The sequence below is a fragment of the Coregonus lavaretus genome (genome assembly GCF_964263955.1).
Source record: "Coregonus lavaretus genome assembly, chromosome: 36".
Taxonomy (NCBI): domain Eukaryota; kingdom Metazoa; phylum Chordata; class Actinopteri; order Salmoniformes; family Salmonidae; genus Coregonus; species Coregonus lavaretus.
The window spans coordinates 27,148,132-27,173,607 of record NC_140023.1 but is presented as its reverse complement, the minus strand read 5'-3'; the positions used below and the strand labels follow the sequence as shown (position 1 = coordinate 27,173,607).

General features: G+C 42.3%; 1 protein-coding gene across 1 annotated transcript; it reads right to left on the bottom strand.

Moving 5' to 3' along the window:
* Positions 1-949: 949 nt before the first annotated feature.
* Positions 950-25,305, bottom strand: mtg1 (mitochondrial ribosome-associated GTPase 1). Its single transcript, XM_084153283.1, has 11 exons — positions 25,105-25,305; positions 24,403-24,467; positions 10,736-10,840; positions 10,381-10,467; positions 9,822-9,878; positions 4,946-5,036; positions 4,758-4,819; positions 4,481-4,577; positions 3,571-3,652; positions 3,194-3,306; positions 950-1,401 (listed from the first exon to the last, which is right to left on the bottom strand). The coding sequence occupies exons 1-11, from the start codon at positions 25,205-25,207 to the stop codon at positions 1,304-1,306; spliced, it is 960 nt and encodes a 319-aa protein (XP_084009409.1). The 5' UTR covers positions 25,208-25,305; the 3' UTR covers positions 950-1,303.
* Between the last annotated feature and the right edge of the window lie 171 nt (positions 25,306-25,476).

Sequence of the window (25,476 nt, the reverse complement as noted above, 5' to 3'; positions counted from 1 at the left end):
CTGCCCTGGGGAGGCAACGCTATTTTAGCATCGGGGACATTAGTCAGGATGGCTAGACATTGGTGGGAACTCAAATGTATAGGTTAAAAGGAGCATTGACAAGTCAGCATCACATGATTTGTGGGAAAAATATCTCACTTAGTCTCAGTAGCTGTCCAGTGTTCCAGATTTTAATGAAATATTACCTAATAATGAATTACAATAAAGTATGTTAAAAAGCAGCTTTTCTGTGTACCCCTGCTTGTCCTGTTCACAAACAACAGAATGGTGTGGGTGTGGTGTGGGCGTATACTGGTTATTATAAATTTTCCTTACAAGTAAACATCTGATTTTTCAGCTCAGCCAATGAGCCAATCAGACGTCTTGCCAAAGTATGTGAGGTCACATAATATCCGGAAATAGCAAGTCTTTCAGATACAAGTTTGAGGCTGGGTTTTTGGTGAGTCAACATCATTATTTAGATATGAGTGTACAGAATTAGCTTTTTAAAATGTGATTTTCATTGAACAGTTATTTTCACTAACTACTAATCTCTCTCATACACCTAAGAAGCTTTATTTTCATATGCAGACAGAGTTATATATAAAATGGATCGCTAGCATACATTGTGAACTGTATACACTTAAATATGTGGCTTTTATTAGTAAACATCTATGACAATACCCCAGCAGGCTAATTAACACCTGTAAGTTCTTAGACACTGACCTTCCATGACTGTGTCAGCAATAGTTGTATTGTTCCTATGAATGAGTGACGACTGCTAGCTACACAACTATTTCACAATTTTGAAATGTAATTGACCCCATCCCTGAATGGAACGCTACAAACTGCCACGCCCAATCCCAAATCAACCCCCTAACCCTAACCCTAACCCGCTACGCCCTTCCCAAAGCACTTTCCCCTCGCCCGATACTGTACAATCCCATTCAAAAGAATCATGCAATCAAGATACTGTACATAAAATACATTTTATTATGATTATGTGCATTTACACTGTAACAGATACATAAACACATTATGTACAAACAACAGTGTCGGCATTCTTACTGATCAGCTGCTCTGTGTTGGTTGAGACTAGAGAGCAGAGACTAGAAAGCAGAGACTAGAAACCAGTCTACTGTACAGAGGATACCTGCACTCTTGAGTTTCCAACAAGGTCTCTGTCAGGTAGAGCTCTATGGTGAGAGACCAGACTCCTGAGTCTGTGAGTAGGGTGTGCCTGCCAGACCAATCATCTGTGTTGTTGGTAGTGGTCAGTCTGTGTTGTAGTTGTGGTCAGTCTGTGGTGTGGTAGAGCTTGTGGTCAGTCCAGCATGACCCGTCCCAGCTCTCCCTTCCTGAAAGCTCTGATGAAATCATAGGCTGCTGCTGTGTAGTTAGGCACTGTGAGGGTGATGTTACCTAGGGAACACAGAGATTAGGTACACACACCATTAGCTAACAAGCGCCTTTAATAAGGCAAGTATAAAGACTGGTCTCGATGCTAAAACCTGACCCTGTAATAGTAGTAAGAACTGTACTATTACTCTGCAATTACTATGTAAATTAATATGTAAATACTATTTACATAGTAAATACAGTTTTACTATATACACTGCTCAAAAAAATTAAGGGAACACTTAAACAACACAATGTAACTCCAAGTCAATCACACTTCTGTGAAATCAAACTGTCCACTTAGGAAGCAACACTGATTGACAATACATTTCACATGCTGTTGTGCAAATGGAATAGACAACAGGTGGAAATTATAGGCAATTAGCAAGACACCCCCAATAAAAGAGTGGTTCTGCAGGTGGTGACCACAGACCACTTCTCAGTTCCTATGCTTCCTGGCTGATGCTTTGGTCACTTTTGAATGCTGGCGGTGCTTTCACTCTAGTGGTAGCATGAGACGGAGTCTACAACCCACACAAGTGGCTCAGGTAGTGCAGCTCATCCAGGATGGCACATCAATGAAGCTGTGACAAGAAGGTTTGCTGTGTCTGTCAGCGTAGTGTCCAGAGCATGGAGGTGCTACCAGGAGACAGGCCAGTACATCAGGAGACGTGGAGGAGGCCGTAGGAGGGCAACAACCCAGCAGCAGGACCGCCACCTCCGCCTTTGTGCAAGGAGGAGCAGGAGGAGCACTGCCAGAGCCCTGCAAAATGACCTCCAGCAGGCCACAAATGTGCATGTGTCTACTCAAACGGTCAGAAACAGACTCCATGAGGGTGGTATGAGGGCCCGACGTCCACAGGTGGGGGTTGTGCTTACAGCCCAACACCGTGCAGGACGTTTGGCATTTGCCAGAGAACACCAAGATTGGCAAATTCGCCACTGGCGCCCTGTGCTCTTCACAGATGAAAGCAGGTTCACACTGAGCACATGTGACAGACGTGTCTGGAGACGCCGTGGAGAACGTTCTGCTGCCTGCAACATCCTCCAGCATGACCGGTTTGGCGGTGGGTCAGTCATGGTGTGGGGTGGCATTTTTTGGGGGGGCCGCACAGCCCTCCATGTGCTCGCCCGAGGTAGCCTGACTGCCATTAGGTACCGAGATGAGATCCTCAGACCCCTTGTGAGACCTTATGCTGGTGCGGTTGGCCCTGGGTTCCTCCTAATGCAAGACAATGCTAGACCTCATGTGGCTGGAGTGTGTCAGCAGTTCCTGCAAGAGGAAGGCATTGATGCTATGGACTGGCCCGCCCGTTCCCCAGACCTGAATCCAATTGAGCACATCTGGGACATCATGTCTCGCTCCATCCACCAACGCCACATTGCACCAGACTGTCCAGGAGTTGGCGGATGCTTTAGTCCAGGTCTGGGAGGAGATCCCTCAGGAGACCATCCGCCACCTCATCAGGAGCATGCCCAGGCGTTGTAGGGAGATCATACAGGCACGTGGAGGCCACACACACTACTTAGCTTCATTTTGACTTGTTTTAAGGACATTACATCAAAGTTGGATCAGCCTGTAGTGTGGTTTTCCACTTTAATTTTGAGTGTGACTCCAAATCCAGACCTCCATGGGTTGATACATTTGATTTCCATTGATAATTTTTGTGTGATTTTGTTGTCAGCACATTCAAATATGTAAAGAAAAAAAGTATTTAATAAGATTATTTCATTCATTCAGATCTAGGATGTGTTATTTTAGTGTTCCCTTTATTTTTTTGAGCAGTGTATTTAGTATGATATGGTTTACTCTTACCCACTCCAGTGATGGCTTTAATTCGTTGAGTCTTTCCCAGTTTGACAGCGATACGTTTCAACACCTGCTGGATGTCATCACTAGGCTCCCCGAGATCATACCGCTCCACGTAACTACACACACACACACACACACGCGCACACACACACACACACGTCATACCTCTTCATGTAACTAGACACAGAGAAACCCTCAACTCTCAAGGTTACTAAACACAGCAACATTCACATCACTTTTGAGTAACTCAATGGATTCAATGTCGCTGCAATATACAATATTGGAATCAATGCTTGGTGCAAACAATGGTGCCAAATCAAAATGGCCAGTGAGGACTGGTCATGTTATATTATAGAGGCAGGAAAGCTGTGAACCCTCACCTGTACTTCTCCAGTCTATTGAGAGAGAACAGTAGGTAGTCTGCCATGATGTCTTCTCCTACTAGATGGTCCAGGATGGTTCCTGACAGTAACAGCAGAGGAGGGAGTCATCATTACAACGGCCATACTGTATGTCCTGCTGATAATCATATGGCTTGATGTGGAGTCACTGTGTCAAAGGGCTGCCATATAATGCACACACAGTGCTTTGATTGTCATATGATTGAGAGCATTGGAAAGTTCATATTGTATCCATATAGTGTGAGAGGCCCATAGGAGTGTGGCTGTTGTTATATTAGATTCCACTAGGTGGCACTGTATTACCATGTGATACAGAGATAGGGTGGGTCCAGAACATTACACGTAATAGACAGTGTACAAAACATTAGGAACACCTTCCTAATATTGAGTTGCACCCCCTTTTGCCCCCAGAACAGCCTCAGTTTGTTGGGACGTGGACTCTACAAGGTGTCAAAAGCGTTCCACAGGGATGCTGGCCCATGTTGACTCCAATGCTTCCCACAGTTGTGTCAAGTTGACTAGATGTCCTTTGGGTGGTGGACCATTCTTGATACACACGGGAAACTGTTGAGCGTGAAAAACCCAGCAGCGTTGCAGTCCTTGACACACTGAAATTGGTGCGCCTGGCAACTACTCCCATACCCCGTTCAAAGGCACTTAAAACTTATGTCTTGCCCATTCACCCTCTGAATGGCACACATACACAATCCATGTCTCAATTGTCTCAAAGCTTAAATATCCTTCTTTAACATGCCTCATCTACACTGATTGAAGTGGATTTTACAAGTGACATCAATAAAGGATCATGCTTTCACCTGGATTCCCCTGGTCAGTCTATGTCATGGAAAGAGGCTATACATCATTGGCCAGACCTAGTCTCTAGACTCACCACATAGGGCTAGCTTCATGCCCGTCTCCAGACTCTGTATCTTTGGAGGAAGGACACCAGGCGTATCTAGTAGATGGATGATGGGTCTCTCACACACCTGATGAGAGGAACACACAAACACACACGCGCACGCACACAGAAACACACACACACACACACACACACACACACACACACACACACACACACACACACACACACACATATTGAGTAAGTACTGAATATACACAAAAACAGACAAGTGAGAGGAGCGCAGACAGGTGAAACCATCACTCACCTGTATTCTAGTCAACACTGCTTTGGTAATGCCTGGTTCCCCTCCTACCTTTGACCCCCGACCTAAAGGTAGAACAAGATGGATCATCATTACTTCAACAAGGGTTCAATGAAATGCACATGACAAAACTATCCGAACCACAAGGAATTCTCCTAATCCCAATATCTCATTGTAACGTTAAACTGTACCTTTCTTGAGGTTGGTTCTCCTCAGAGCGTTGATGAGTGATGACTTTCCAACGTTGGGCACCCCAATCACCATCAGACAGAAGTTGGTGTTCTGAACATTGAATAAACACACGTCATAACATGACCACATAATATGACCGTAACCACATTCAGACCACATAAAGAGTGTTGTTAACCCCCTCTATTCACCATACAGTCCTCATGACAGTAACAATTATGTGGAACACAACAAACTTTCTGGTCAGACGCAGGTCAGAACTGTAACATAATGATTACATCACCTTCAGCCATGATACACAGGGTGCTGTAACAGCCTAACTTCTAATTACTGATTGAAGTGAATTTGTAAATCATAATAATACTAATAATACATTGAATTTGTAATGCGCTTTCATTGAAAAACAATCTCAAAGTGCTATATGGAGTGCATTAAAATGTATAAAAACAAGAGAGACAAAATAAGGACACAACTAGACAGGGCAACTGACACAAAGAACACAGCTGACACTACAAGGACAAAGACACCAAGGAACACAGCTATAACTAACAGAAGGCCTTTCTAAAGAGAGTGGTTTTTAGGCCAGTTTTAAAAGGAGCCCAGAGTCTGTGGTGCCTTCAGGTGGTCCGTGAGTGCATTCCAGAGATGGGGGACGGTCGAGCCAGTGTTCATTTCGTCAACAACAATAGTGACAAAAATACTTGTCAAACACCTATTTTTCAGTGGCAATTGACGAGACTATAACTGACTAAATAGACCCAGAAAAAACTAACACTAAACAAAAACATTTCCGCATTTCAGTTGACTAAAACGAGACGGAATTATCTCTGTGACTAAAATCGGACAACTAAGTGGACTGGACAAGAGCTTGAGAGCTTTTCAGTGACGAGCACAATTAATATTACCAGCACAGATGTGCAGTTCTGTTCAGCAGTGGGAAGGACGCGCCACACCCGGCACACAGCCTAGCCTACATCAGCTGGTGAGCTGCGGGGGAGCAAGCGGTGAGTGTGTGCAGATAGGCTCCACTCCGGCTCTGCCTCCGATTACACACATCGCACTCTCCCCGTAGCTAACGAGTCACCACTAGCCTTCTAGTTAGCTACCCTTTGCCTGGTTAAGAAACACAAGCTGCTTTACAAAATTAAAAACAATAGCAGCATTAAGTTTAATAGTACAACAACAGTCTAGCTATGTTTTTTTTCTCCTGTGAGTATAGATTCTAGCCATTACCGTTCAAAAGATATGACCCATAATAACGGCACTAGGTTATTTTCTATAGTGCATTGGCGGGCCACATTTTACATTCATAAAGCATATCGTGGGCCGTTCTAAAACTAGGATACTTGTGGACCGGACCATTCGCCATTTGTTTAGACTACACCTTGTTCAGTCATGTTACCTCATTAACTAGCTTCAGCAGGACGCAACATTTTGGAACGTTCATAACAATGGCAATGACGCTACCGAGTGATGGAAGTGCAACCCATACTACTTTGCCAATACTTTGTGGGATCATCTGGTGATTGTGCTACTCTCTCTCTCTCTGTGCTTGTGTGTGTCTGTTTGTTTTGTATGTAATGTGCAATTTCTATGTAGGCTGAATAGGAATTTAATGGCCAGATAATTGTTTGTTATACACTACCGGTCAAAGGTTTTAGAACGCCCCCATTTTTCCAGTTTTTATTGAAATTTAAACAGTTCAAATCCAGTGAATAACCTGAAATGGTACAAAAGTAAGCGGTAAGCTGCCAGAGGTAAAAAAAATAAATGTTTAGGTTACCAAAAGCTGAAAAATAATGTACATTTCAGAGTTATAAAAAAAGGCCTTTTTCAGGGAACAAGTAATGGGTTAACAACTTACAGCTGTTCTGCAGCAATGGAAGTAAATTAAGCCTTGAAAATGTATGCTAACAATTCCTACAGGTGTCCCAACTGTTGTTGATTACTTACAAACCCGCTGTCTGTATAAAAGCAGTGTTGGAACAGACTGTGTTACTACACCCTCTTAAGCATTATTTGGACAGTATTGTACTGCAGGAAGTCATATATTGCTATCCTAATGGCGAGAAAAAGGCAATTAACAAAGGAAGACAGACAGACCATTATAACCCTTAAAAGTGTAGGTCTTTCCTTCAGAGAAATTGCAAAGAAAGCCAAGGTGTCCTACACCATCAAAAGGCACTTGGAAACTGGAGGAAACTGACAGGAAGAGGTCTGGCAGACCCAAAGCCACAACAGAATCAGAAGACAAGTTTCTGAGAGTCAACAGCTTGTGTGATAGGCGGCTCACAAGACAACAGCTTCAAGCCCAGCTTAACACTGGTCGAAGTAAGCAAGTCTCAGTTTCAATTGTGAAGAGAAGACTTGGAGCTGCAGGTTTGATAGGTGGAGTGGCAGTAAGAAAGCCATTGCTAAGATGGCAAAATAAGAAAAAGAGGCTTGCCTGGGCCATGAAATCTTCGGTTCATCACGCAGGATTTTTGTACGCCGTCGAGTAGGAGAAAGGATGGTTCCTCAGTGTGTGACACCAACTGTCAAACATGGAGGAGGAAGCGTGATGGTCAGGGACTCTTTTGCTGGATCGAGAGTCGGCGACTTGCACAGAGTGAGTGGCACCCTCAACCAAAACGGCTACCTACATTTTGGCAGCGCCATGCAATACCATCTGGTATACGCCTAATTGGTCAGGGGTTCCTACAGCAAGATAATGACCCAAAACACACCTCCAGGCTGTCAGAAAAGAACAAGACGGTAGGCTTCAAATCATGGAATGGCCAGCACAGTCTCCAGACTTAACCCCCATCGAACTGGTTTGGGATGAACTTGGCAGAAGGGTGAAAGCAAAGCAACCTACAAGTGCAACACATTTGTGGGAACTTCTGCAATCCCCTGTAGCTCAGTTGGTAGAGCATGGCGCTTGCAACGCCAGGGTTGTGGGTTCGTTTCCCACGGGGGGCCAGTATGAAAATGTATGCACTCACTAACTGTAAGTCGTTCTGGATAAGAGCGTCTGCTAAATGACTAAAATGTAAATGTGTTGGGAAGAACTTTCCAAACAATATTTGATTTCCATTGTAGAAAGAATGCCACGAGTGTGTTCGGCTGTTACGTCTGCAAAAGGTGGCTACTTTGATGAGTCAGAAATGTAGATTACATTTGGTTAAACAAAACGATTCCATGATTTCTTTTTTTTGTCTCCAATTGTTTATTTGTTCTATGCTTTAATTTCAGATTACATTAAGACATTAAACTGTGTGAATTTCAATAGAAACTGGGAAAAATTGAGGTGTTTTGAATGGTAGTGTATGTGTGTGTCATATTTCTGCTGTTGGAAAGGATGTTGGTAGGATAAGGCTATGTTTGTGCACATGGAAGTCAGTGATTTATGTTTACTATAAGTTAATGACACCATACAAATGTGATGAGACTAAAATGTGACTAAAGCGAAAGGGCATTTAGTTGACTAAAATGGCCCACTGTTTATAATTTTGTAAATAAGTAGACTAAATCATTATTCAAATGACAACAATGTGACTAGGAATGACTAGACTAAATCTAAAAAAAAGAGTGCCAAAATTAACACTGGGTTGAGCAAAAAGCCTGATCCCCCCCATGGAGTGAAGCTTAGTCCTGGGGGAGCGGCGGAGCAGGATATCGCTCAATCTTAGGTTGCGGGTAGAGGTCTGTTGAGGGGCGGGAAATGTCAAAATGGGGAGCAGCCAGGGGGTAGGGGGGGACAGGGGGAGCAGGTAGCTGACTAGTGGTGGCTATTCAGCAGCCTGATGGTCTGGGGGTAGAAGCTATTGGCCAGTCTTAGTTTTAGCCATGATGCTCCTGTACTGCCCACGTCCGAGCGATGGAAGCTGGGAGAACAGGCCGTGGTATTGTAGGTGTCCTGGAGGGCAGGCAGTGTGCACCCAATGGTGCGTTCGGCTGAGCGTACCACTATCTGTAGTGCCTTGCGGTCAGCGACAATGGAGTTGCCGTACCAAGCTGTGATGCAGGCCGACTGTATGCTCTCGATGGTGCTCCTGTAGAACACTGTGAGGGCACTCGGGACAGGCCAGATTTCTTCATCCTCCTGAGGTTAAAGAGTCGCTGTCGTGCCTTCTTCACCACAGTGTCCGTGAAGAGTGCAGAGTGCATTGCAGTAGTCCAGCCTTGAGGCGACAAAGGCATGGAAGAGCCTCTCTGCGTCAGACTGAGTAAGGGTGGGACGGAGTTTGACAATGTTCTTGAGGTGATAGAGCGATGCTTTGCACAGATGTTTGATGTGATTGTCGAAGGTTAGAGAGGAGTCAAGCCTAATGCCCAGATTGGAACATTGGATGAGAGAGGGATGTTCTTGCCTGTGAGGTGGGTTACGGGTGAGTGCTGGACCTGGTGAGGGGTGCCAACAAGTACAGCCTCGGTTTTGATGCTGTTGAGTTGAAGGAAGTTTTGCTTCATCCAAGCCCTTATCTCCTCAAGACAGGTGTTAAGATGAGCAGAGGGACTTGGGGAAGTTTTCAGATACAGCTGTGTCATCAGCATAGCAGTGGAATGAGATTTCATTCCGGCTGATGACAAGGCCGAGGGTAAACAGAATGAACTGGATAGTTGTGGCACACTGCAATTGAAAAACAAGCTCAGGGCTGGTCTGGTCCAGAGAGTCCGATGGTGTCCAGGAGGCATTCCAGGAGGATGGAAAGGAGACTGGACACACCAACGTAACTTCAAACTGACAACCAAATGCACTGGAATTTAGGGTAGTAAAACTCTCATTTGTTATCGTCTAGGACTGAACGCAGGCCTATACTACACATTCGTTTTTTTCTAAACACAAAATCTAAACCAATCAATCAATCATCAATCAGTTATTGGCCGTGAACTCACCTCCTCTCGGTGGAAGCGTGGCTGGCTCTCGATCAATTCTGTGACCATGGGAACCAGCTGCAACAACAGACAGGAAGATTAACAGAGTAGGAGAGCGCTGTCACAATGTTACTAACTGTCTTCTGTGGAACTGTTATAACCACATTGCAAAGTCACCCTTTCTTAAAAGGAAAGATTCACCCATTTTGAATGTTATATTGTTTTTGTGCATCTCTGAGCGATGTTCTATCGATTCCCGGGGTCATTTCATGTGTATCTGAGCTATTGCCGTTCAAGCAGGCAGAAACTCGTCTGGTTTGACGTAGCATTGCGATAAAACTGCTCTCACTACATTGGAAGTTAATAGGAATACAACTTTTAGATCGCGAAAACGTCCATCATATACAGTCAGATTTCAATACTGGCCGATGTCATAACGCAAGAGTTTGTCTTCTCTGGAATCATATTTTTGCGATATTCCTACCTTGAGAAATGTGTAGTTTTGGGTGGATTTTTCCTTTAAGGATCTCACAGGCTCTCCCTTTTTTATGTTCTTCCCATCTCTCTCTGTCTCTCTTACCTTTTTGACATTGTCATCTCTCTGTCTGAGGCAGTCTGTGAACAGGATGTTCTTCACTCCATGTCTTTCAAGCTGTTTCAAAATCATCTGGAGAGCAAAACGTTCAGATCTGGATCAGGACTACATACAGCGCTGCACTGGACTCTCTGTCTCAAGTCATTATATAGAGGCCATTCCGATTAAACTACTGCATGATTGGCCATATACACTCACACAGGTCTGTCTGGAGAAACACAAAACAACCAGCCTGGAAGCCAGTCAGTTATCCAATTTCTTTGACATTGTCATGCATCAACAGAAACAGACTGGCATCCAGATTACAGAAACAAAACAATGATCTGCTACAGTAGCCTACATGCTTGGCAGACAGGTCAGCCAGGTCCATCTTGTTCAGCACAAGGAGATGAGGTCTGACGTCCAGACTATCCTTGAAAAGAGGGTTTCTACCTGAGAACGGGATGTTCTACTGTTAAAGAAAGTTGTGCAAGACTGTGTTAACCCACTGAGCTAAGGTAATTAGTTTGGGAGCTAATGCAATTATTCTGGTCTCAGGCAAGGCGACTCATCCCGCAACCGTGGTTGGTGATGTGAGTGCATCAGAGGGTAATGGGGCAAGGTAGGGCAGGCGATGCATGCCACAATATAACCTATTAAAGGTCAACTGCCCCTTAGAACCAACTTCTCTGGTTTTAAACGGCATATGTGGCATCGATATGAGTCATAAACATTCATTCTAGTGTCAAAATTGACTACAAAGTGTAAATAGGATCATTTTGGGCATAAAGTCAGTCTTATGTGAGTTCGTCATGACTAACTGGAGGGTTGGGTATGGATTACTTACATGCCCACTTTTGCCAATGATGCCCAATTGCCCAGAGACAACACATTGTGGTCCATCCCCAGCTGCCATGTGGACATTTATTGTCAAGTCTGCATATGGGTGCAACGCACACACATTTCACTTGGCAAATAGGAGTGAAAATGGTCTTCCATAAAGTTGGTTCAAACTTCCAATACATTTCAACAATATTGCCAGATGGCCAGGAATGGATTACAACTGACATGGTCACTTCTGCTGCCTGTCAACCGTCAAACCACTGGTGTTGGTGAGTATGTTAGCTAAGTAGATAGCTGGTATTAGCTAGCTAGTAGCTACTTTTGGTTATACAACCTTATTTGATAATGCTAGCGAGCCAGGCTATCTATGATACCATAGATTAAAGGGGAATGATACTGTAGCTAGCTAAATACATCAAGCTAACGTGTTATATGATGTAGCATGTCAGAGGATGATGTGTGGGATGTTAACATTGAATACCTGAAGAGAATTCCAGCCCTGGTTGGTGCCCGGCACCTTACCCGCTGGGTGAATGAAGAAAAGGAGGAAAGTATTTTGGTCCTGTTTTTTATAAAGATCTACCTACGCATGTTAATTTTGGTTATGTAAGATTAACTTGTCGTGGAAATTACCACCAGGGATACCTGAAGTCAACCTTAAATGAATAATTTTTTATTAACAGCAAGCTGGAGATGACACAGTCATACTTCCACGCATAAAGTACCGATCTGAAGTGAGCTCTCCAGCTTGCTGTTAATAAAGAATGATTAATTTAAGATTGACTTCAGGTGTCCCTTGTGGTAATTTCCACAACAATTTGGCGTCACGAAAAGGATGGTTGATTCTGCCTGCAGAGCTTTCCAGTGAGGGTCTGTGAGGAAAATCGGTGGCGCATTTTATGAAGCGTGAGGGAAATTCCCATCTGACTAAAAGACGACGAGGACCCGCCCAGACCAGACCCTTACTGTGAGCTGCCCAGGAGGAGACACATCATCCACGAACAATTGAGGGACACGGCAACTGAATTTCAGTAAGTCAATTTAAATGAATTTGTATATATTTTTTGAAATATATATATATATATATATATATATATATATATATAAATAATAAAACTAAACATAAAAAGGTACCACTAGTCTTAAGAAGTCTAGAGCTTGTCTTATAGAGAAGACTAGAGAGTGAGGGCAAGTAACGGTACCATGGGAATGCCCAGCTGACAGCTGTCTGTAGGCATTTATTTGAAGTGTCTACGTGGTCTGTAGCCACTGCTAATAGCACAAGGTGTTATTTTATATGTAGCGGCAAGAGATCCGTTGATGATACATATGGTGCATAGGAAGTAACGACAAGAGAATCGTTGAAGACGGACATGGAGTAATAAGGGAGATTACTGAGTGTGTTTGGGAATAGTACTAAGTGAATGTGGATGTGAGAGTTGTGTGGAAAGGAACGTGTTACACTGATTGAAATGTGGATAATAAAAGGATTGAAATGTAGATAAGAGATATTATTACTATTAAGTACTGAGTGAATGAGAGCTGTCAGGGGACTAGCTCCGGTGTGAAAGAGGTGAGCTGAGTTTTTCGATCTATAACGTTGTGTAGGGGTTCTGTCCACCACTGCCCATGGATATAGCATGAGGTGTAATTTTATAGGTATAGGAAGTAGCAGCAAGAACAGTTGAAGATACATATGGTGCATAGGATGTAACGATAGAAAAGTAGGCATTTATGAGAAGTGTCTACGTGGTCTGAGAACCACTGATAATAGCACAATGTGTTATTCAGCACGAGGTGTTATTGAATCGTTGAAGATGCACATGGAGTGGTGTGGATGTGATACCTAAGATTTATAACGTTATATAGGGATTCTGTATGTGAAGATATGAAAGGAGAGAGTACTATTCCCGAATATGCTGTATAAATAGAACACTAGTGTAACTATTGAAATCCCTCTATGAATAGAACACTAGTGTAAAGGAGGTATAATGGGTTACTAGATTTTATAAAGTAATAATGTATGTGTTGTATAATGGGTTACTAGAGATTTGATAAAGTAACAATGGAAAAAAATAACAATAATATACAACTTGCATACCCACTCGTAGACGTATGTAAGTGGTGTTCAGAAATGTTCAGAGTGGTCTCTTTATGGATCATTTGATAAAGATAAGGTTAGAGCATTGTATGACTCTCTAAACGGTCTGGGAAATAAAATCTCAGACAAAGATGGGCGCATATCCACTTTTGGTAAAGGTACGGGACTTGACTTACCCCTAACCAATAAAACTATAAACGCTTATGAGATTTGCTCCATCCCGGTACAAAACCCATGCCCTGTTAAATAGAACCAATGAATGTTGAACATGTAGAGACTTGTTAACTAAACTTAAGGCTACAATTTATTGTACTCCTGATGGAGTTTTCGTTGATATCCCAGATGATTAAGTTCTAAACCGATTCGGGAGTAGGCTAAATTGAACCAACCCCCCTGAGACAGAGGAAATGGGCTCTGCTTCCCAGTCTATCCTGTCTCAGGTGCCAGACTTATTATGGACAGAGCACTCCATCTACAGTGCACTGATAGACAGTGCCAGCCCAGTTATAGTGAAAGTATTTTATACATTTGGCGCATTACATGTTAATCTTAAAATAGCCATTTAATAAGTGTATTTAATAATTTGTCTGTCATAGTTGACGTGTACCTATGATGAAAATTACAGGCCTCTCATCTTTTTAAGTGGGAGAACTTGCACAATTGGTGGCTGACTAAATACTTTTTTCCCCCACTGTAGATAAGCCGCCAGAGAAAATAAGTGGTACTCACTGAACTCAAACAGGCTGTAAGGGACATAGTGGGACATTTGGGACAGAGGTACGAATAATTGAATAAGACGTTTTTAACAATTTCCAATCATTATTACTAAATTCTATAGTTTGGGTAACACCTCTGATATAAGTAAGAAGGTCTGTTTCCATAACGTGAAACTGTGTCCAAAATTGAAGTAGATCGCAGTAAATGTTTTTAGTACCGAATATTGAGCTGATAAGCCAGCACCAACTTTTTGAAGGACCTAAAAGATTTGTTAAACAACAGGTTTCATATTTTGAAAAGTTGATGTCACAGGGACAGTCAGTACAAGATATACAGTGCATTCAGCAAAAATTCAAACCCCTTCCCTTTTTCCACATTTTGTTACGTTACAGCCTTATTCTACAATTAATTAAATTACTTTTTGTCCTCATCAATCTACACACAATACCCCATAATGACAATGGCAAAAGTTTTTTTTGTTGAAATGTCTGCTAATTTCTTAATAAGAAAAAACACAAATACCTTGTTTACATAAGTATTCAGACCCTTTGCTATGAGACTCGAAATTGAGCTCAGGTGCATCCTGTTTTCATTGATCATCCTTGAGATGTTTTTACAATTTGATTGGAGTCCACTTGTTGTAAATTCAATAGATTGGACATGATTTGGAAAGGCACACACCTGTCTATATAAAGGTCCCACAGTTGACAGTGTTTGTCAGAGCAAAAACTATGCCATGAGGTTGAAGGAATTGTCCATAGAACTCCGAGACAGAATTGTGTCGAGGCACAGATCTGGGAAAGGGTACGAAAATATCTGCAGCATTGAAGGTCCCCAAGAACACAGTGGCCTCCATCATTCATAAACGGAAGAAGTTTGGACCCACCAAGACTCTTCCTAGAGCTGGCCGCCAAGCCAAACTGAGCAATCGGGGGAGAAGGGCCTTGGTCAGGGAGGTGACCAAGAACCCGATGGTCACTCTGACAGAGCTCCAGAGTTCCTCTGTGGAGATGGTAGAACCTTCCAGAAGGACAGAAATCTGTGCAGCACTCCACCAATCAAGTGTTTATGGTAGAGTGGCCAGACGGAAGCCACTCCTCAGTAAAAATAATATGACAGCCCGCTTGGAGTTTGCCAAAAGGCACCTAAAGGACTCAGACTATGAGAAAGACGATTCTCTGGTCTGATGAAATCAAGATTGAACTCTTTGGCCTGAATGCCAAGAGTCACGTCTGGAGGAAACCTGGCACAACCCCTACGGTGAAGCATGGTGGTGGCAGCATCATGCTGTGGGGATGTTTTTCAGCTGCAGGGACTGGGAGACTAGTCAGGATCAAGGCAAAGATGAATGGTGCAAAGTACAGAGAGATCCTTGATGAAAACCTGCTCCAGAGCGCTCAGGACCTCAGACCGGGGTGAAGGTTCACCTTCCAACAGGACAATGACCCTAATCACACAGCTAATACAATGCAGGAGTGGCTTCGGGACAAGTCTCTGAATGTCCTTTAGTGGCCCAGCCAGAGCTCAGACTTGAACCCGATCAAACATCTCTGGAGAGACCTGAAAACAGCTGTGCAACGACGCTTCCCATCCAACCTGACAGAGCTTCAGAGGATCTGCAGAGAAGAATGAGAGAAACTCTCTAAATACAGGTGTGCCAAGATTGTAGCGTCATACCGAAGAAGACCCGAGGCTGTAATTACTGCCAAAGGTGCTTCAGAAAGTACTGAGTAAAGGGTCTGAATACTTACGTAAATGTGATATTTCAGTTTGTTATTTTTAATAAATTTGCAACAATTTCTAAAAACCTGTTTTTACTTTGTCATTATGGGGTATTGTGTGTAGATTGATGAGGGGGAAATAACAATTTAATAAATTTTAGAATAAGGCTGTAACGTAACAAAATGTGGAAAAAGTCAAGGGGTCTGAATACTTTCTGAATGCACTGTATGTCAATGTAACAGGTAAAAATTATAAGATTACAAGAAAGGGGCTCTGGGATTGTTTACTTTAGAAGGTGCCTATTCTGCTTAACGGGACACTATCATTTGATGTGTGATTCTGTATACGCATGGTTTTATGAATACTTCCTGCCCAAGATGCCGTAAACCCGATTAAGAATATTTAGGACTGACAAAAGTTACCAATGATTCTGTATCTCTCCCTTTGAAAGGCTTCCTGAGGCAGGTGCCTTGGGAGAGAAGTTATTGAGACTGTGTACTATACAGTATAAAAGGTACCTGGATCCAGCTGTTAAGGGAGCTCCCAAATTAAGTAAGGCCTGGCCATTTTGTTTGTTTTTACCCTACGTTTTACCACACACACCAGACCCACAAAACCCACCTGTTATGAATATTTGTTAGTGGTGTTAATACTGTGTTTGATTTATTGTGTTCGGTCTTATTAATTGCTTTTAGTGGGTTCTCACGATGTGAGTCATGTGTCAAAAGGGAAGAAGTGTTTTGTTGTTGTCGTTTGGTTTGTTTTGTGTATATTGTTGTTGTTGGTTTGTTTTGTGTGTATTATTATTATGATTTTTTTTAGGGGGTAGATCAGCTCTAATATTGCAGATAGAATGTAACTTCCATCAATGTAATTGTCTGCATCACTTCCAATCCCCATTTGTTTTTTTTTCTCGCATATATATACACACATACATACATACATACAGTGGGGAGAACAAGTATTTGATACACTACCTATTTTGCAGGTTTTCCTACTTACAAAGCATGTAGAGGTCTGTAATTGTTATCATAGGTACACTTCAACTGTGAGAGATGGAATCTAAAACAAAAATCCAGAAAATCACATTGTATGATTTTTAAGTAATTAATTTGCATTTTATTGCATGACATAAGTATTTGATACATCAGAAAAGCAGAACTTAATATTTGGTACAGAAACCTTTGTTTGCAATTACAGAGATCATACGTTTCCTGTAGGTCTTGACCAGGTTTGCACACACTGCAGCAGGGATTTTGGCCCACTCCTCCATACAGACCTTCTCCAGATCCTTCAGGTTTCGGGGCTGTCGCTGGGCAATACGGACTTTCAGCTCCCTCCAAAGATTTTCTATTGGATTCAGGTCTGGAGACTGGCTAGGCCACTCCAGGACCTTGAGATGCTTCTTACGCCACTCCTTAGTTGCCCTGGCTGTGTGTTTCGAGTCGTTGTCATGCTGGAAGACGCAGCCACGACCCATCTTCAATGCTCTTACTGAGGGAAGGAGGTTGTTGGCCAAGATCTCGCGATACATGGCCCCATCCATCCTCCCCTCAATACGGTGCAGTCGTCCTGTCCCCTTTGCAGAAAAGCATCCCCAAAGAATGATGTTTCCACCTCCATGCTTCACGGTTGGGATGGTGTTCTTGGGGTTGTACTCATCCTTCTTCTTCCTCCAAACACGGCGAGTGGTTTAGACCAAAAAGCTATATTTTTGTCTCATCAGACCACATGACCTTCTCCCATTCCTTCTCTGGATCATCCAGATGGTCATTGGCAAACTTCAGACGGGCCTGGACATGCACTGGCTTGAGCAGGGGGACCTTGCGTGCGCTGCAGGATTTTAATCCATGACGGCGTAGTGTGTTACTAATGGTTTTCTTTGAGACTGTGGTCCCAGCTCTCTTCAGGTCATTGACCAGCTCCTGCCGTGTAGTTCTGGGCTGATCCCTCACCTTCCTCATGATCATTGATGCCCCACGAGGTGAGATCTTGCATGGAGCCCCAGACCGAGGGTGATTGACCGTCATCTTGAACTTCTTCCATTTTCTAATAATTGCGCCAACAGTTGTTGCCTTCTCACCAAGTTGCTTGCCTATTGTCCTGTAGCCCATCCCAGCCTTGTGCAGGTCTACAATGTTATCCCTGATGTCCTTACACAGCTCTCTGGTCTTGGCCATTGTGGAGAGGTTGGAGTCTGTTTGATTGAGTGTGTGGACAGGGGTCTTTTATACAGGTAACGAGTTCAAACAGGTGCAGTTAATACAGGTAATGAGTGGAGAACAGGAGGGCTTCTTAAAGAAAAACTAACAGATCTGTGAGAGCCAGAATTCTTACTGGTTTGTAGGTGATCAAATACTTATGTAATCCAATAAGATGCAAATTAATTACTTAAAAATCATACAATGTGATTTTCTGGTTTTTTGTTTTAGATTCCGTCTCTCACCGTTGAAGTATACCTATGATAAAAATTACAGACCTCTACATGCTTTGTAAGTAGGAAAACCTGCAAAATCAGCAGTGTATCAAATACTTGTTCTCCCCACTGTACATATACAGTGAGGGAAAAAAGTATTTGATCCCCTGCTGATTTTGTACGTTTGCCCACTGACAAAGAATTGATCAGTCTATCATTTTAATGGTAGGTTTATTTGAACAGTGAGAGACAGAATAACAAAAAAATAATCCAGAAAAAAAAAACGCATGTCAAAAATGTTATAAATTGATTTGCATTTTAATGAGGGAAATAAGTATTTGACCCCTTCTCAATCAGAAAGATTTCTGTCTCCCAGGTGTCTTTTATACAGGTAACGAGCTGAGATTAGGAGCACACTCTTAAAGGGAGTGCCCCTAATCTCAGTTTGTTACCTGTATAAAAGACACCTGTCCACAGAAGCAATCAATCAATCAGATTCCAAACTCTCCACCACGGCCAAGACCAAAGAGCTCTCCAAGGATGTCAGGGACAAGATTGTAGACCTACACAAGGCTGGAATAGGCTACAAGACCATCGCCAAGAAGCTTGGTGAGAAGGTTACAACAGTTGGTGCGATTATTCGCAAATGGAAGAAGCACAAAAGACCTGTCAATCTCCCTCGGCCTGGGGCTCCATGCAAGATCTCACCTCGTGGAGTTGCAATGATCATGAGAACGGTGAGGAATCAGCACAGAACTACACGGGAGGATCTTGTCAATGATCTCAAGGCAGCTGGGACCATAGTCACCAAGAAAACAATTGGTAACACACTACGCCGTGAAGGACTGAAATCCTGCAGCGCCCGCAAGGTCACCCTGCTCAAGAAAGCACATATACAGGGCCGTCTGAAGTTTGCCAATGAACATCTGAATGATTCAGAGGAGAACTGGGTGAAAGTGTTGTGGTCTGATGAGACCAAAATCGAGCTCTTTGGCATCAACTCAACTCACCGTGTTTGGAGGAGGAGGAATGCTGCCTATGACCCCAAGAACACCATCCTCACCGTCAAACATGGAGGTAGAAACATTATGCTTTGGGGGTGTTTTTCTGCAAAGGGGACAGGACAACTTCACCGCATCAAAGGGACGATGGACGGGGCCATGTACCGTCAAATCTTGGGTGAGAACCTCCTTCCCTCAGCCAGGGCATTGAAAATGGGTCCTGGATGGGTATTCCAGCATGACAATGACCCAAAACACACGGCCAAGGCAACAAAGGAGTGGCTCAAGAAGAAGCACATTAAGGTCCTGGAGTGGCCTAGCCAGTCTCCAGACCTTAATCCCATAGAAAATCTGTGGAGGGAGCTGAAGGTTCGAGTTGCTAAACGTTAGCCTCGAAACCTTAATGACTTGGAGAAGATCTGCAAAGAGGAGTGGAACAAAATCCCTCCTGAGATGTGTGCAAACCTGGTGGCCAACTACAAGAAACGTCTGACCTCTGATTGCCAACAAGGGTTTTGCCACCAAGTACTAAGGCATGTTTTGCAGAGGGGTCAAATACTTATTTCCCTCATTAAAATGCAAATCAATTGATAACATTTTTGACATGCGTTTTTCTGGATTTTTCTGTTGTTATTCTGTCTCTCACTGTTCAAATAAACCTACCATTAAAATTATAGACTGACCATGTCTTTGTCAGTGGGCAAACATACAAAATCAGCAGGGGATCAAATACTTTTTTCCCCTCATACATCCTTTAAAAAAATATATATTTCCCTTTATTACTTTCCAACGCCACCACCCCTTCCCTAATTGGAGTAAACTAGTGAACAACATTGCTTAGGCCTCTACTTCCAGCTTATACATACTATATACATTTTATGGACACAGTCAATTTTACAATAATTCTATTTTGTTTGTTTTTACTTCTGAACTTCCTCTACCCTCAACCTCTCCGATCATTTTCATGATGTCCATCCGGTTTGCTTCATTTGTTGCATTATTTGTTCTGTCGTTTCTGGAGCATTACATTGAAATTGCAACCAACTTCCTGTGGCTTGTTTTAGAAATAGTGATATTTGGGAGATTATTTCCTTTTCAAATAACTGAAAGTGAGAGGTTGTAATCTGAATAAAGGGAAAAAGGCCATTCTTGAACATTGGGTGAGACAATCTTACTAATTTGCTAGAGAACCAGTTCAGATTTAAGTATAACTTTTGTATGACTTAAGCTTTTAGGGATAGGTCTAATGCTTTAATATTTAATAATTTCTGTCCTCCTAATTCATATTAATTATATAAATAGGCCCGTTTAATTTTGTCTGGCTTGCCTTTCCAAATAAAATGGAATCTTTTTTTCTTCATATAATTTTAAAAAACTGTTCGCTAGGTGTAGGCAAGACCATAAGCAAATAGGTCAACTGGGATTGTTTTGTGTGTATTGTTGTTTTGTTTGTTTTGTTTTTGTCTTGCTTCAATACAAATCTCACCAGATTGGGTATGCTGGATGGTCAGGATTTCTCCCTAAGGATTAGCCCTCCAACTCCCTGACCCTGTAACTCTGCGGTGAGATAGCCAAGATGATAGGGGAGTATAAGCCAATTTGCAAAAATGGTTTCAACTGTGTGTTGTTATTCTCATTGACATTGGTCTTAGAAATTTGTATTAAGAATATTGGTATAAGTAATAATTTGTCATACAGTGAATAGTTTGTCTGGATTTCCTGAAATCAGAAATGCCCTAAACTAAACTGTTGTTATGGTCTGTCTTCTCTCGAGGTTATGGTGAAGGTGACCACAGATGATATGTAGATGCATGGAAGGGATAATTCAAAGTAATTGCGACAATGGCCATGTACTCCTGTGTCCGAGCCAGCAACCTGTGAACAGCATCCAGTCGAAGCTATCAACTGCCTTTTCTCTCATGCCTTTTCTCTCAGGAGTACGACATGAGTCCACGTGGAGTGAGCATGGAGAGAGATCCCATCCAAACGTCTCACATGCTGTTGGTGTACTGGTAGGAAAACGGACAAGACATAATGGGCCATAAAGGACAGTGGCGGCTCAGGTGAGAGATTTGTCTGCTTGGGAAAATCAGATTATTCCCCAGATATTGAAATCGGGACATTTTCAAGGGCCATCCACTTCGAACATGTGCCATTGGGATGACGAACTGAAACACTATCTGAAGAAGAAAAGCCAGAAGAATGAGTGCCGGGAGGGAGCGGGGTGGTCAACCGTGCCCGTAATTGATTTAGGCTTATCCAAACTTGTTTATTTGGGGTATCAGGTTGATAGTGGAGGTCTGCACACTGTGAAATGTATAGTAATTTAGACAAAAAATGCATTGAGATACCGATCTGTCATTAACATGCCACTCGCAACAAAACCTCCAGCTGAAATGTCATTGCCAGAACCCATGAATGAAATTGTGTAACGAAGCATATGTGTAACTGTATGAAGCGAAGGTCTTAAGTTACAACATTCTACTGCAATGATTTTATAGGTAAGAAACCATCGGAGTCTACAGATCACTTGTGTGTATTTTAGATTGTACAAACCAGAGTGGAGTTTGAAAGGATGAAGTGTCTGGTTTTATGTGTTGATTTCGCTTACTTTAATAGAAGTATAGAACCTCATTTGATAGAAGCTATAATCTAATGCTTATCTTAAAATGTTACGATAATTATCACAGAATGATAAGAGGGATTGTGAAGAAAAAAAATGTGTTTGTCCTTTTCTAATAACCAATTCGACTGGGTTCATGCAAGTGACTGATCGTGCCTGGGAGGAATCCTCACTATCAGTATAAGCAATTTGGCAGTACGCCCAGAACATTGTTTTGAGAACCGAAAGGGATATCTCAGTTTCAAGGTCTCAACTTGGAGAGAAGAAGCCTCGTGAGGTATTGGTCGGTCACATGCATGAACCAAATGTTAATGATGAATTAATTATGAATAATGAATAAGCTAAATCGTGCAAATATAACTTGTCTGTGTAAGCAGTATATTAGAGAACTAACGGGACTGCCCCGGCGGAGCTCCCGACCAGCGTGTACTATCATTAAGTTTGTTGGAACATCTCCAGCTTGCTGATAATAATGAATGATTCCTTTAATATTGACTTCAGGTGTACCTGGTGGTAATTTCCACGACAAGTAGTTGACTCAAAGAGAGAGAAACAATAGTTGAACATTTTGGAACAAAATCATTTCTTTGAAAATTAAGGACAACCAAGAGAGAGAGCTAGCTATATATATATATTTACTTTCACTTTCTTAGCTAGCAAATGCAGCTAGCTAGTTTAGCCTACTCAAACACCCGGCTCAAACAGAGAGGGATGCTATGTTAGCTAGCTGGCTATGGCTATCCATCACTGGAACTCTTCCAAGTCAAGGTAAGCTTTTGGTTTTATTAATTTATTGCAACAAGGGCCCGCCGGTGTAACTGATAAAGTTATTGCTGAATGTACACTGTACTGCATGATTGTAGCAGGTTTACTAAAGCGTTAGTTCTAGTAGCTATGTTGACTATGATATTATGATATATTATGATGTTATAATATGGTAACAACGATGTAGGCTAGGTTGTAGCAACCTCATTATGGGCATAGGGAAAATGTGTAGTATCATGTAGTAATATGAATGACAGTCATCCAATATGCTGTAATAGAAAAAAGGCCATGCTCATAAAAAAATATATTGTCCTCCCTCATCTTAAACGGCACGACCGCCACTGCCTATGTGTTAAAAAGGTGGATTTTGTGGTTCATTGCAACAGTTATAAACTGTACGCCTCAAGTGTCAAAGAAACTGGACATTATTGTGGCAGAAAAGTTTTCGGGACCTCAGTAGTTTACATCAGAAGACTTGTAAGGGGTACTGGCGCCCATTGTTATATTAGCAGAATACTGCTTCTACAGTATTGTGTGAAGTATGGTTTATTCTACATGGAACTGTTACAGAATATCTACATAAGTTTAGCAATTGCAATTACACTCTTCTCATATTACTCTCTAGTCTACTGACTGATGCAAAGCTTCCTCCTGGAGGGAGCTTTGAATTGGTCAGTAGCCTACAGAGTGGTATGAGAAGAGTGCAATTGCAATTGCTAAACTTATGTAGATATTCTGCCATAACAAACTCTGTCAAATCCAGGATGGAGTGTCATGCACCCTTTCTGTCATCTGAACATAACCTGTAATACATTACATAGATGGAAGGGACTTAATCACCCACTGGAGACTTGAAAACAGAACCTCACCCAGAGAGCTGTGCATGTAAGTGTGTGGTTAGACAGCCAAATCCTTAGATTTGGCCAAATAGCCAACTAGAATGACATTCTAGTTCTGGTTGAAGTTGTACTCACAACAACACACAACTTTTTTATGTTTGCCAGGTAAGTGTAGGCATACTGTCTTTATAGGCACATCAATATATTTACAGCATAAAATGTTTTTCTTTGTAACACAAACACACTCATCGATTTTAAGTTAATAAATGTATCTACTCTCAATCTGGGCGATGTTTGTTCAATGTCCACATGTAGCCTACACCTGTTGTAGGGATATTAGTAGTTCTGAAATTTGTCCCCCGGGAAAAATCTAACAGCGGACATAAGGAGAGACGAGACGAGACAAAACTAGCCAGTTATAGAATATTGTGTTGTAGGACAGCTGAGATGACTCAAGACCAGGCATTCAAATTGCAGTTGATACCGTTTCCATGGTAACATGTATTTTACATGAGGTGATGAAACGTTGAAACTAAGTTGCAAGCTACTTTCGTAGCAAGGTGTTGTAGAACGAGTGTCTTATGAAACACATTCCAGACACAGGCTCTTGCCATAACTGATTAGACAGAGAAATATCAGCTAGATAAGATAGCCAGCTGCAGCTATCGCCAAGCTATGCTAGCTAGCTGCCTTCAGCTTGGCTAAACACAAGGTCAGCGCAGGCTTTAGCTTACACATTACTGAATTTGCTGAGCATTTTGAGAGGGGAGAAGTCCTCAACTTAAAAACGTAGTTTTCTCCATAGCAAAGCTAGCTTAGTTTATCTCGCTGTACTCACTACTGGCCCTATTTGTTGTGATTGAATGACAGACACACCCACATCACACCCCATCCTCAAGACAACTCTCCTTTGCCTTCAGTCATGGCCCCTAGCATTTCTTAATGAGCATTGATGAAAAACAACGCCAAATCAGGAAGTGCAGTCGCCCTTTAAAGGATATTCTGGCATCGTGGATTTCTAGGATGCAGTCAACATTCTTCACACTGGCCTTCATCTGTTTCAGACCTGAAGAGAGACCAGAGGAGAGGAGGATGGGTTACTGTAACCTTCACTTATTATGAAAAGAGAGCTACACAGGCATCATGGTTAACGAAGGTTACGTATATAACAGCATATATCGTATCGGCAGGATACATTCCGAGTAAGAATTTCAGAGTAGTCCCTAGTACCTGGTAGTGATGCACCCCCTTAAACAGCTGCCGCCACACTACTCCCACCTCGTGTCCTTTTCGAGGCGCCTTACAGTACCAGTCAAAAGTTTGGACACATCGACACATTCCAGGGTTTTTCTTTATTTTTTAAACTATTTTCTACATTGTAGAATAATAGTGAATACATCAAAACTATGACATAACACATATGGAATCATGTAGTAACCAAAAAGGTGTTAATCAAATCAAAATATATTTAATATTTGCGATTCTTCAAAGTAGCCACCCTTTGCCTTGATGACAGCTTTGCACACTCTTGGCATTCTCTCAACCAGCTTTTTGCTTTCTTGGATTCTGTATTTATTTTGTGACCTCTAATAAGTCATGTCACATAGTAAGATAATTACAAACGTTTAGCTAGATATAGCCAACAGCTGACATAAAGATACCTAGCTAGCTAACGTTTGCGTTAGCTGAGAGTGCTCACCAACCTTTGGCCATATGTCCGGGGAACCAGTGAGCAACCTCTCTGTCGCCGAAGTCAAAGACCGTCCTGAAGTTTGCTGCATTGCGGAGTATCTGATGAAGCCTCATATTTGTTGTTATATTAGTTTTTTTTCACGTGTCTGAAGCAATGATGTGTATATATAAACCATTGGTCTGAAGTCCTCTGTCATTGACAGCATTTTACTGAAGTCATGTTCACATTGGTGTTACACTGTTTACATCCCGACTTTCTCTAGTGTCACAGTGATTGAGTTCTGCCATTACAATTATTCTTTAGGCACTTCTTTAGGCAATGCCCCTGTGACAGCAAGCTTGGACCCCCTTGTGGCCCCCCTAAATGCGGAGTCTGAAATAAT